This window comes from Sander vitreus, chromosome 3 (assembly GCF_031162955.1).
Source record: "Sander vitreus isolate 19-12246 chromosome 3, sanVit1, whole genome shotgun sequence".
Lineage (NCBI taxonomy): Eukaryota > Metazoa > Chordata > Actinopteri > Perciformes > Percidae > Sander > Sander vitreus.
The window spans coordinates 21,386,262-21,400,752 of record NC_135857.1 but is presented as its reverse complement, the minus strand read 5'-3'; the positions used below and the strand labels follow the sequence as shown (position 1 = coordinate 21,400,752).

The following is a 14,491-nucleotide window of genomic DNA, read 5'->3' as shown; positions in this document are numbered from 1 at the left end:
GGATTTGAAGTCTGTTTTGCCGGCCGTCACAATGACGGCGCATGAAGGAGATTTATCGAAAGAACTACAACCAGCCTACAATCACCTCCTGCGATACCACCGGACAGCTCCCAAGTCCGCCCACCCCTGCTCTCGGCTACAGCTTTCAGGCAGTAAACTTCCTGAATAAGACACAATCATAACAAAAGGGGTTATTGAAGCAAACAATCGGAGCACTTGCGTCTGTTTTAATTATATATTTTATAAGTCCACTATTTTATCACCGGACACTATGGCGATATAGTGCTAGTTAGCTAATGTTAACGGCGAAGTTGATCACCTGCTTTAAACTGCTGATCTAATTTTAGCGCGTTAACGCTACCTGCAGGTATTGCTGTTCGCTTTTTAACATTACCCCCCACCTTATCGGAACGCTGCTTCTCTTCATTGGCAACAATCTCACCACAGGTAAGTGTCGTGCTGTAACTTTAAACCCTCTACACCAGCGATATAGTTATTCAGTTAGTTTAAGTGACACACTTGTTGGGGTAACGTTACAGTAGTTATTGCGCTTTATCCTCGCCTCACATCACTTCAGTCAGTCAGTTACCTGCTACCACAAAGATTGTGTTTTTAATCAAGATGGAAAAGAGGTTTCTGCTCCACTTGCCAACACCAATGAACTAACCTCAGTGATCTTACTCACACGACACAGTGACTGCCAAAGTGCGTATCATCTTTTAAGGAAAAATAATAGTTTGGTTCAAAATTACATTTGCCACCAAAGCAAATTCATGGTGCTCGACCTGTTATGTCCATAATTTTATCAGTGTAGTCAGTGTGGTCAGCAAAGGGCATAAATCAAAATGCCCCAAATTGCACCCAAGATTTATAGGCCAATATTCATATTATATCATTCATTTCTTTTTTCTAATCGTTTCCTTTCTCTAACACACACTCACACAAACAGCGGTGTTACATATAAATGCATGTAATGATAATAGCAAAAGTGTGCTTTTCATTGACTCATATTGACACAAGGTGGTGATTACTGTATGCATTTAAATCTGTACTTATTTAACATTTGAAAAAGCAACTTTATGGGTTATGAACTAATTACTATTTTGTGCTCCCCAAATCTTGTAAATTTGTGTAGTTTAGTTTGTGTTGATGCAAGGGTCACAGTAGAGAGCTCTAAGTGCCCTGATGGCTTTAAACTCAAATAGATGGTAATGAGCCAGACATGCAAAATTGTGGTTGTGAACTTTATGTCGTTTGCTGTTGTGGCGACTCTGTGGTTTTTCAATTAGTAATGAAGAATTGCAATGGTTTGCACGAATGACTCAAAAAGTTGCCTAAAAGACCTTTGTCCTGACAGGCATTTTGACTTGTCATAGCAAGTAAACGCAGGTGTAACTATTCTAACTATTCTGTGTCATTTGAGCCATAATGCACAATACCAGAACCCTGTTTCAGGCACACCTACATATAATGCAGTCATTATGATCATTTGTTACACCTGGGTTTGATAAGTTGAAATTTCCACCTGGGGAAAGGTTTATTATATAGATGCATAGCTTGAAATATGAGTCCTATACACAGATACTACTGTTACCCCTCCTTTCCAGTCTTCACAGCTTACTTCATCCTAGACAGATCTTTACACATACATTTAGGAGCATTGAATAAACCCTAATTGAACAATTGTCTAAAACCTCCAGGACCAGTTCTTCCTCAGCCATTGTTTGTTGTGTGACACGTTTACAGCATCTAATGTGACGCCATTCTTCATTCTACTGATCATACAACAGTCAGATCATTTATCCTTAATTGATAAATTCAACCTTAATTGGATTTGTGTTTTAGGAGTTATCATAGATTGCACTAAGTGATTTTCCACACCGTACCACTCTTATCACCTGTTGTCCCTTATTCAAAATCTGACCAAGGAGAACACTATTTTTTTTGTCTGCACAGGCAATCTAAAAAATGGTACACATATGTATTTATTTTAGTTTATTTTGCACATATGTTAGATGTAAACTTATTTCCATGTTGGGCCAAGGAAAACCCAGTCTAGCCTATATTTAATATACATCTGAAGACCTTCATCTGTAGATCAATTAAATTGTGTTGCTAGGAAACACCTTGGATCCATTTTATTTTTTGTCAGGTCTCTGGGATTATGAAAGAAGGAGAGGACACCACACATAATAATGAAACACTGGAAAACATCTTCCACAATTGACTGTGTTAAAATGAATTTCTTAGAATTCAGATGGATTAAAATACATTTGGTTTGTCATTATCTCTTTTGGCAAAAATGAGTTGGGTAGAGCAGGCGCACATGTACTGAGAGGTTTATGCCACAGAGGTCCAGGATTCTAATCCGATTTAATGCATGTCTTCCCCCTTTCTCACCTAGCTGTCCTGTCAAAAATTAAAGGCGGAAAAGCCCAAAATATAATCAAATTGTTTTTTTTCTTTTTGATCTGTATTGTATCTCAGTTTCTATTCTCTGTTTAACTTAAAGAGTAACTTAACCCCCCATGAAAAATAACAAAAAAAATCTAGTCTTTGCTGACATTCTGTGGATTAATGTCTCACCTTGCTGCAGTGTTGTACAGGTTTGTTACTGTTGGGTGTGGTTACAGGTGCAACCAAACTCTTTTCACCACACCTATCAGTGATACTGGGTTAAAGGGGTGATAGAATGCAAAACCGATTTTACCTTGTCATAGTTGAATAACAACAGTTTATTCAGAGCACAAGCCTCATTGGCACATGAGGAACAACTGTCTTAAGTTTTGTGTCCATCGGAATAGCCGTGTGCAAGATACAACCGTTCCAGTTTCGACACCCACCTACAGGAAGTTGGTCCTCTGTAACTTGCGCATTGTTTTAGCTATTAAAATTCTTTTGATAACTCTTTGTCACGAGGGTCCTCCGAGTCTATATACCAGTTTTTGTGCCAATCGGACTCACGCCCCAGGAGTAGTTGGACAGAGTAGGTTTCCCATATATCAATATTTTGCTGATTAATTAAAAAAAATTAAAACAGCGCCATCTAATGGCCGATTGACGCAGAGTTTGGCACAGATGCTAAACCGGCCATTACGAACAACCTTGACAAGTTTCGGGCAATAGGAATAATTGTTGCCAAGATAACGCAACTTCCTGTTTAGACAGGAAGTTGCTGTAACTTTTCAACTATCAAAATTCTCTGGATAACTTTTCGTCATGAGGGTCAACAGATACTACCTGCAAATATTCAAGAAGATTGAAATCATGGCCTAGGACGAGTTCGAAAGAATGTAAAACACATGAAAAATGCATAATTAAAAATGTCCGCCTTCCGGTTGGGCGGAGCTAATGAAGGTAAATGGGAAATATGTCCGCAATATGGGTATTAAATCTGGTGAAGCTCGGAGCAACTATGTCCAAGTTAAGGCCTTCCAGGCGTTAGGGGCGCTATGGAGCCCACTTACAGGTTTGGGCCAAATCGCTGTACAGTCTCACAAAGCTCCCAGGTGTTTATGTGGGCGCCAATGTTTGTGATATTTTTTTTTTGAATATATTGAGGCCGTCAAATATGTGCCCAAGGGCTAAAACCAATTAGGGTCCCATAGGCCACGCCCACTTTGACCAATCAGTACCTTACTGTAGGGGTGGCCTCATAAGTGGCCCTAGATGGTACCCATCAAATTTTGTAAAAATCGGATGAGCCGTTCATGAGCTATAAACTTTATGCACTTGTAGCGCCCCCTAGTGGCCAATTTTCGTAAAATGTGTGGGGCAACTCCAGAGGGTCATGGCAAACAAGAATCTTAAGTTTTGCGTTGATAGCAATTATTTTGGTCGAGATATGGCAAAGTTCGTGTTTGCATACTTAGCTACACAAATTTGTTTGTGCGTAATATGTGCAATTTTTATCCTATAAAAATTCTTTGGATAACTTTTTGTCAGGTCCGTCTGGAGATGCTACCTGCCAAGTTTCGTGCAGATCGGTCGTACGGTCTAGGAGGAGTTTGGCAAAGTAGGTTTTCGATAAATCGCGATTTTTCACGCATAAAAGTCTAGGCGGAAATGGGCGTGGTCTATATCAGGAGATTCAGCTGGATCCAGGGAACGCGAAAATATGTATTTTATATATATCATTTTTGAATGTGAGCTGTACGGTTTGGGAGTTATAGGGCCAAATGCTTTTTTTCTGCAATAGCGCCAACTAGTGGTGGATATGTGTAATGTTTTTAATTTTGCAATTTTCACCAGTTGTGACATGTGTGCACATTTTTGTGAGTTTTCGTGCATTCTAACCCCCTCAAAAATGCGACGAAGAATTGGCAAAAATAATCTGACCAAAAACAATAGGTTCCTTCGCACTTTCAGTGCAAGGCACCGTTGGGGTCTTGCACTTTCGTGCTTGGGCCCTAATAACGAAATAGTAGACGAACAATGTATAACTTTGCAGTGTCTGAAATGTGAGACCTGCTGTCTCGTCTCCTATGTGTTTGTATGTGGTTTGCTCAAACCAATCAGTGCGCAGCTCATCTAAATATTCATGAGCATACCATATTTAGAAGAAAAGCTCTTGTTACAATTAGGGCCATATTAACAGGGTAGTTAAGAGCCCATAAAATAGCATTTGGGCAATTTTCAGCCCAACCAGTGTTACATACCCTATTAGGAGACCTTAAGGGAACAGTGTGAAATACCCTATATAATCATTCTATCACCCCTTTAAAGCCTAGAGAAGGGCTATTTGTAACAACATCTGTGGTTGTCTCCCAGTGGTAGCTGTTTTGGAATGCCTATGTAAGGACACTGACTACGTTTACGTGCACATAATATTCTGTTTTTTGCCCTTATTCCGAAAAAGATAATATTCTGACTAAACTGTCAACATGGCTAATGAAAGTAAATATTCCACTAATATAGCTCCTTCAACCACCTTTCTCCTTCCAACCAGAGATGTGGGCTTTTCTTTTAGGCATGCATCTCTACCCCAGACTTGTAAACTGTTGGTTTGTGTACAAAACATTTTTACATTATCTGTATCAAATTCGGAATTTTGTCATATTCGGAATAGTTGAATAATAGTGTGTATGGAAACATACTTTACTTGAAGGTATCTACATAAGAGTGACATGACACTGTCATGAATGTGTCATAAACATTATAAACGAGTCATATATGTTTATGACATAATGCTTCTTTTAGTAAGTGTCATTCGGTTTTTGTCATGACAAGTTAGGTGGTTTGGGTTAGAGTTAGGGTTCATGTGTCATGACTATGTCATGTGTTCATGACAGTGTCATGTCACTCTTATGTAGATACCTTCAAGTAAAGTGTTACCAAACATACTCACTAACTGATCCTCCTCTCATAATCCTAGTCAGCTCTTGATATTAGGAAACACTTGACCTGAGAATAACCTTAAAGGTCCAATATGTAGGAATTTCTCCCATCTAGCAATGAGATCATATATCTCAATCAGCTCTCTCGCACCACACAGTTCAAAGTACATATTACAGCTACGGTAGCCTTCACGCTTCAAAAAGCCAGTCTCTTGCTCTTTTCAATATCCTTTTTCTTTTTCTGGGCTAGAAGAAGACTTATGTTCCTGAAATTTGGATTTTGAATATGTGTGGTCCTCCATGTTTCCGTCTTCAAACTTGCCGGGGCCGGGAAGCTACGATACCCATTAGCAGCATTAGCAGCACCTGTGAGTTTATCATGTGACAGCGAAAACGTGAAAGGCGGAGCAGTATGTCCTGTATGTCCCTTACCGGCTAACGTATTTCAAGATGGTGCATGAATATGGAGTGTCTACCCCAGTTCATGCGAATGCAAATGTAAAATGTCAAGCCAAAAGGAATACGGTAAATATTGGTGGTGGTAAATATTCATGAAAAAGGACAAGTTTGTGAACGGGCAACACAGATTACTAAACTAAACACGTTACACACTGGAGCTTTAATGTTTGTGTAATTGTGGGTATCAAGGGACAAACCAACACATCTAATAAACCTAGTTGCAGTTATAAAGGACTATAAAGTCACTGTCAGGTCTTCACATGGTGACTCACTGGATTCTTGAAAAGAGGAGGCACACACATAAAGACAGACTTGGTATGTAAGTGCGTGTCCCTGCCTGACGATAAATGATCTGTTGTAGGATCAGTAGAATGAAGATTGGCGTCATATATTAGATGCTGTAAAAGTGTCACACAACAAACTGGCTGAGGAAGAACTGGTCTTGGAGGTTTTAGACACAGACAGAACAAAGGCCAATGAAAGAGGATATCATAGATATTTCTATCTAATTTAAACCACCAGGATTCACTGCTTCCTAATGACAAGATTGAGGTAGAACATCACTGAATATACTGTATACACCAAGGTTCTATATTTATCGCAGTGATATTTGTATTGCAGCAATAATATTGGTGAGGGTGTTCCTTATTCAGGTATGACTCATGCCAGTTTTGTCCCCATTGCACCCAGTGGAACAGTAAAGCACACACCCCTCGGCAGTGTGGCTGTTATGTGATGATAATGTCTGTGACTGAAAGGCTTTTTGGAAAGTGGTACACATTGGATTTTATGACATGTAATGGAAAGGAATAAAGCTGTGCATTGTTGGTATTATTATAAAATTGATTTCATGAATTTATTCCATCTTTGACTAACCATATTTTTTTTTTCTTCTTCTTCTTCTTCTTCTTCTTCTTGGCCCCGTCTGCTCCCATTCTGTCAGCCTCCGTGAGTGATTGAATGAGGTGAAACTGGCAGTGGACAAGCGCACACACACAAAGGGCCATTGATTGGTCAAGGATGACCATGGAAGATATGAAGAATGAAGCCGACACCGCCTCAATAGTCTCTATGGCTCTCTACACTGTGATGTATCCCGTCTTCAACCAGGTAAAGAAAACGGAAAAAGAAATGTGGATGAGACTTGTGATAAATATTCAGGTCAAGCAGAGGAGGTTGTAATGTGCATTTTTATGAAAATGTTAGTGGAGGTTTAACTGAATGGGGTTCTGTGCAATATTTAAATGTTTATGGTGTAGCAGAATAGAAACAAGGGAATAGTAGATGTTGAATGTTGCTTGTTAATGTTTACTCTGTTGTATGCTATCACGCTAACAGAGTTGGTCAACGTTATACCTGCATTATACCCTCGGAAGGAATCATTACACATGGGTAGGCACTTGTAATGACATTTCGAGCATGTTTAGAGGCTTAAAACACGTTTAAAACTTGCCCTGTTTAAGCCTGTTGGATGCTAACGCTAGCAGGAGGATAACACGGTGTAGGCAGCACTGATTGTTTTTGTTTTTTTTGCTACTGCCAGCACTCCAAATTTCCAAACAACAGAGCTACATGTTGAAATTGACCTGAATTCTCCTTTTAAGTACAGCCTCATGGAGCCGCTAACATGGCTCAAAAAAGTCTTGCAAAGCAAGTCTTGTTTTCAGTTCTGTGGCTAAGCATTTGGAAAAATTTACAAATATATAAAAGGTACAAATCCAAAATTGAAAACCATCAAATACACAGGGGTTTAAACAACAAGAGTTTCAAAAGGTGCAAATGTTACATCAAAAGTGACCAGACAAAGAAAATGAATAGGGGATACTATATGTGGTAGCACATACTTGAAAACAACAAATTACATACCACTTTGTACTGAAATCAATTTAAAACTTAAATCTATGATCTATATTGGCCAATGCAGATACTTAGTACAGGACTATTTCATTTTGTACCACAGATGAGTGTGTGTTGCTACTGGCTTTTGTTTGTGTCTGTGTATTACAACTTGCAGTTGGAGAAAGTCAACCTATCGGCAGCGCAGACCTTGAGAGCAGCCATTATAAAGGTAAAAAAAGAACCTTTTTCTTTTGTTAGTTTGAGATGAACTGCCATGCTTTGTCCATACTATTTTCTTTTAAATACTTTCAGACTATCATCTTTCTGTTGATTTATACATTTAAAACATTTAATGCCACATAGGGCCAAGGCTGACTGTGTTTACTGTCAGTGCAGCTGTATGTTTGTGTGTTTCAAGGCAGAGAAGGAGAACCCAGGTCTGACCCAGGACATTGTTATGAAAATACTGGAGAAGAAGAACGTAAAAATCGACTATAATGAGTCTCTACTCCGCATGGCAGACGATGTGGAAGGTAGGATGCTTGGTTAATCGTGCATGCAAAGAGAGGAGGAGGGTGTGCTAGGGGTGTGTCACATAGGACAACCATACAAGAGTACCAGCAGTAGGTCAAATAATAATAAGAAATAAGAAAGACATATTAACCTGGCCAACATTAACTTTCTCCCAGGACATACACAACACTGACCATATTGCTCAAGGACACTTTAGCAAGCAGAATGATTGCCAACCTAGCTTTGTCTGGGTTTTTTGTTATGCCCATGCCCATATGCCATTAGCCCAATTATCCACTAGGGGGAGCTGTTTCTCCACAAATCAACTGTTCTCAAATGTTCCTTCGTTTCTGTCTGTAATTGAATTCCTTGTGCCGTGTACAGTGATTGATGGCAGTAATGAATTCACATGTACCTCCTGCATGGCACAGCCCAAGTTCTGCCTTAATCCTGCCTTCACTTAACAAACTAAACACTGTCACTGTAAAGCGTGTGCACACACATTCACACACACAATCAATCTTGTATTTATTTTATACATTTGCACTCTGGACCACCATTAATAATTGCTTAATTTCAGTGTCCCCTGCAGCTATTTGCACGTGTGTTGACGTGCCCGTCCCGGAGGAGTTTGTGATCACTATTTTTCTCACCCTCTCTGTGTTTTCAGAGTTCATGATTGACAGACGAGAGCCAGAGTTCCAGGAGCTGAACGAGAGGGCCCGATCTCTGAAGCACATCCTCAGCACCATACCAGATGAAATCAATGACAGAGTAGGCTTCCTACAGTCCATCAAGTAAGACAGCTCTGTGTCTGTGTGTGTGTCTGTGTGTGTGTGTGTGTGTGTGTGTGTGTGTGTGTTTGTGTAATATACACTATATAGTTATAGTTATAGTTTACAATATAAAAGTTTCAGTCTAACTTCTTGTATTAATTGTATAAATTTTCCAGAAAATGTCTTGAGGACTTTTGACAACCATTCCAGTGGGATTAAAATTGTTTTCTTTCATAGTTACATAAAAACAAAAAAAGATTTTTGGTGAAGCAACAAGGTGCAATTGAATACAAAGTCAAGGGAAAGACATGAGTGGGTGCGAAAAGATGCAAATTTGCTCTATGCAGTGTAATGGGAGTAAGACGAATTAAAAAAATTAGTCTGACTGGGATAAAGCCTGCACCTTCCCCTCCCCTTCCCCTATCTCTGCTATCTATTTTGCATGTGCACTGTTGCTGCATCCGGGGCTTAGTGTCGCCTAAGACGATAGTGATTGGTTTTCAAAGAAATCCAAACAAGCCAGAAAGTTGTTTCCCCCCATCCCGGAATGTTAAGTCGTGCAGCCAGACTTCTCTCCAGCGCTGACACACTGGAACAGCAGCATTACAAAATAACGTCAACTCAAAGGTCCACTAATGAGCTTCCAACCCCATCTCTCAGTCTTTATCAGCCAGTGGAACTAGCTAAGGTGTGAGCAAATGGCCCAAATTTAGTAATCAAATCATTGATCTTAGTATCAGACATTAGATATTTCATTAGTAATGACAAAACTGTAAGCTTCCCGCATGCCATTTTATATCTCTGTCCAACACACACACACACACACACACACACACACACACACACACACACACACACACACACACACACACACACACACACACACACACACGTTGACGTTTCATTTACTTGGCCCAGTTTGCCATTATTTTTGATCAAATTCAATACTCTCAGTGAGTCACTGCTTAAGTTACTTACCCAACAGAGGGCTTAGAAATGAAGTCAATTCAAAAGGAATGCTGAAAAATTACAGTTATGAAACGGCAGATTTCAAGTGCATACGAGGGGAGAAAAAGTTGAAGGTGAAAGCATGCTCAGGAGAAAAGGGGAAGAAAGGCAGACAACAAGCAGGATCAAGGAACTTGCAGTTATCAGGGTATCGCTGCCTGACAAAAACAGCTAGATTTTGAGATGTTATTTTAACATGCACTTATTTGTGTGTGTCATCTACAGAGACATTGCCAGTGCCATCAAGGAGCTGCTAGACACGGTTAATACAGTCTTCAGGAAATACCAGTATCAGAATAGACGGGTAAGTAGATACATCAAGAAGAAGAAATGCATTCACACAAACATAGTTTCTGTAAAATATGAGGAGCTGAAAGGCTGTCTTTATTTATTGGCTAGGCACTGGAACAGCAGAAGAAAGAGTTTGTGAAATACTCCAAGAGCTTCAGTGTCACTCTCAAAACCTACTTCAGAGATGGAAAGTATGACACTGTTTTATTCTGTTTTGTCTCTGTTTCTCCCTTTTCTGTCTTCTCACTGACTTGTTCAGCCTTTTCATTTTCATATGCACACACAGATGCCAACACATTTAATAGCTGTACACGCACATGCCAGCATGCATAAACAAACACGCACACACGCACGCACGCACACACTGTCACCACCATGTAAATGGTTGTCGTTTGATGACAGACCCACTTCTATCAAATCCACCATTGCTGAATAATTCCCTTGACCCATTTCCTGTGCATTCATCCTGACTTGTATTCTCTGGAGCCTGACATTCTCCATTCCAGCCAGATCAAAGTGTTTCCTGGATCAATCCTAATATTGTTGCTATGGTTTCTTTGCTGTATGATTGACACGTGTGTCCTTGTGTCTCTGTCACGGTTGTTTCCAGAGTGACAAACGTGTTTGTCAGTGCCAACTGGCTCACCCACCAAACCAACATGATACTGCAGGCCTTCAAGACTGTGGTGTAGCAGCTCGAGAAGACACACACACACACACACACACACACACACACACACACACACACACACACACACACACACACACACACACACGCTTTTTATTAGAGAATAGGTAATATGAGGCTTTGTAATTTGTAAAGACATTTCATTATTTTGGGCAGTATAATTTATAATTCTGTGGCTTTGAGGGGAGATCATGTAGTTTGAGGTTCAAAGCAAATCAGGTTGACCGTAATTGTCAGGGATTTTTTACTCTCTTTTATGTTTTTCTTTTATCAGATTCTGAAGTCGATATTTCTTTGTTCCTTTAACTATTGCCCTCTCCGCTCAGTGCTGTGTAGTTCTTAAAAAGTTGAGGAAAAATGTGATCATTTCCCAAGTTTGGTAATTGCAAGTACAATGAAAAAAAGACTTTCCACATTTTTTTGCACTTTCACCCTCATTTTATTGTCATTTTTATTGCAAAACATAATCTTGATCTACACAGTGGTATCACGTACTTTTCAGTCATAATTTGCTACCATCAGCATACATCATATTCAACTTAAATCTGTCAATAAACCAAGATCTGGAGAAATGTTCAGGAATTTAAAATGAAGACTGTGTTCACTGTCTGCTTTCTTTGTCCTGTACTGTTCTAGTGTGCACTGTTCACCCAGTGCATCATAAACACAACCTATCCAGGTGATCAGCTGTGCCGTCTTTCTTTTTGCTTTATGAATATATGCGAAGTGTTCACGTTTACTGTCTACTAACAATTGATAGTAGAGATGTTCGGTATCGGCTCCGATAATGCCTAAAACGCTAGTATCAGTATCGGGAAGTACTGGAGTTTATGCACTGATCCGATACCACGTAATAAAGTCCTAAAGAAAATCTACGTTAAAGTAGTTTATTTATGTTCTTTTTCAGTTATAACTGACTGTCAAACTGGATAATAAAAGAACATTCTGTGGCATTAATGTTTCACAAAGAGTTTAACCTGAGCCAGACCGACAACAAAGATAGACATAATATCACATCCATACAGGGATAGTAGTATACAGTTGTTAAAACAATAAAATATATGACACACTGGTATCAGATCGGTACTCGGTATCGGGAAGCAAAAAATGGCATCGGGCCATCTCTAATTGATAGTCCAATATATAAAAGAACACAGAGCTTTTTTTAATGATAGGTGATCACAGATGCAAAATAAGATAATGACCTGGTCTAAATCTTATTCATCTACTGGCGATTTTTTTTCTTCTGCATTCTAACCTTTTTTTTTTACTTTTTATGGGACCCTTTCAAATAATATCTACTTGTGAGATGAGGTGTGAGCAACCACAGTGATTTGTCCTCTTTTGATTTAAAGGGTTTTTACAGAACTGAAAAGGTAAAGGTATTAAGTTTTTCACAAGAAAAAAAGTAAATCTAATTTTGTTTGAATTTCTTTTTTTATCCTGTATTTATCCAAAAATGAAAATCCACTATGAAAATCTTTTATTTGTTTGCTGGTGATTTAAAAAAAAAATAGTTTTTTAAATGTGGCATACATAACCAGAGATGGCAGGATAGCACACTGAGATCATTCCAGCCAAGCTATCACTGTGTTTGACCAACAACATCTGTTTCAATGTCAGATACTTTACATCAATGAACAACTCCTTTTTGTTTTGTACCACAGTCTCACATGGGGAAAGTGAGAGAACACAGCTGCAATCGTGGGCACAACATAGTGCTCAAAACAGGTTGGCTTCTAGTGTCTATTCAAAAGTTGTAGAAGGTCATCACAACAAACGGCAGAAGAAGACTTGGTTTGAGAAAGAAGGTACAATGGAACATCAATAATTCTCAGACTGACAAAGTGTAACAATTACAGTGACTGAGGGTGGGTATTTCTTGCAACTTATAGATTTAAAGATATGAATCTATCAAACAACACAATCCTAAATTGATGGTTGGCGACTTATTTGAATTTGATCCATATTTCAAAGAATTTGATGCAGCAGATCTTGAATAAGCCTTGATTTACACAAATGTTTGACCATCATTTCTCTTTCTGTCTTTCTGTAATGGCTATGACCATGACAACATTCTTTGAAACAAATGTAAATACAATTATCTTAAACAAGAGTCATGAAGAGTGTTGAAAAAACATTTTTCTTTTTATTGGACATTAAAGAGTCATTTGAGAAAGATTTTCAAAAGTGGGTCTCTCATCAGATTTGCATTGTTGTATGAAAGTGCTTCATTTCCGCTCAGTTTCCATTGCGTTTTCTCTCTTCCCATGCACCTCTTTCCTTCCAATATTAAGATCCGTACCATTTTTCCCCAGATTCCAGCAACTTCATTCTTCTCCCTGTATAATAGTGGATTTTCCATGGTGGATTTGTGGTGGGCTATTTTGGGCTCTGTACTGGCTTCTACATGCACCACTGTAATCCAATTGTGATAGTGTTAATTTTCAAAGCTTTATTATTGAAATTGCTGAGACCTAATTTTCTGATCTGTCACCGTTGACGACCGCTGTAATCAGCTAATTCAAGTTATTCCAGGCCATTAAATCACTTGCAGGGATTGGTTGTGGTCACTGAAGCAGCAGGGAGGGAAACGATAATATCTGTGTTGGATGTATAGCTTTTGTGTGCATTCATGCTTGCAGTCATACAGTCAAATCTATTTGTCTCAGTTTAAAAAAAAAAAAATCCCAGAGGAGACTTTCTTTCCTCTTTTTGTGTGCGTCAATGAGTGACCCACAGGAAGTCCTTTTTAAAGGCATTTGAATGGCACTATAAAGCTCTGGTGGTGTGTGGTTTATTTTTTTTCAGGTCCAGGTTCACATCAGTACTTTTTTACTTGGTAGTTTTTTGTTACAACACTTTTATGAGTGGCAGTAGAATACTGATGGGCTTGTGCATTGTGTTGCTGTAGCTATGGTTTATGTGTGTATCTGGGTAGGGGTGTAATTGTACCTCACACAGATTATCTTCTCTCCAGTGCCTAATCCATGAATAGAAGTAACACACACACACACACACACACACACACACACACACACACACACACACACACACACACACACACACACACACACTTTGTGTTACATACTGACGATAGGGCCTGGACTCACAAACAACTCTTTTTGACTACTTGGTTGCCTGGAAACTTAGCCTGAGTCTTTGAGAGTGAGGGGTAATAAAAGGAAAGATGTGTGTGTGTGTGTGTGTGTGTGTGTGTGTGTGTGTGTGTGTGTGTGTGTCCTCTGTCACTGTCTGGGCTACTGGGGGCAGTTAGTTAACTCCCTCTGGGTGTGTGTGCTGCAGACGGGGCTGTTAGCGTTGCTTGCTTCTCAGACATCGCTGGCTTAGACAATCCTCTGGACACAAAGAATCTCCTACGGACAAGGCCAAGATGGACCAACCAGAGACTGAGGATTTGTTTGAAATGTCATAGGCTACATTTAAGAATAGTGTTTCAGTACCTCAGACCATGGGGGCTCTGGGACAGTTTTCTGTGGACACTCATTGCAGACTGAGAGAAGGATGAAATTGATCATCTTGGTGAGTTAGAATTTGTTATTAACTGAGAAACTGTGTTT

General features: G+C 39.3%; 1 protein-coding gene across 1 annotated transcript; it reads left to right on the top strand.

The window, feature by feature from the left end:
• Positions 1 to 75: 75 nt before the first annotated feature.
• Positions 76 to 11,593, top strand: pdcd10a (programmed cell death 10a). Its single transcript, XM_078246479.1, has 8 exons — positions 76 to 447; positions 6,739 to 6,905; positions 7,810 to 7,863; positions 8,053 to 8,167; positions 8,818 to 8,944; positions 10,157 to 10,235; positions 10,331 to 10,413; positions 10,833 to 11,593. Exons 2-8 carry the CDS (start codon positions 6,816 to 6,818, stop codon positions 10,912 to 10,914), a joined length of 630 nt encoding a protein of 209 aa, XP_078102605.1. The 5' UTR covers positions 76 to 447; positions 6,739 to 6,815; the 3' UTR covers positions 10,915 to 11,593.
• Positions 11,594 to 14,491: the final 2,898 nt, after the last annotated feature.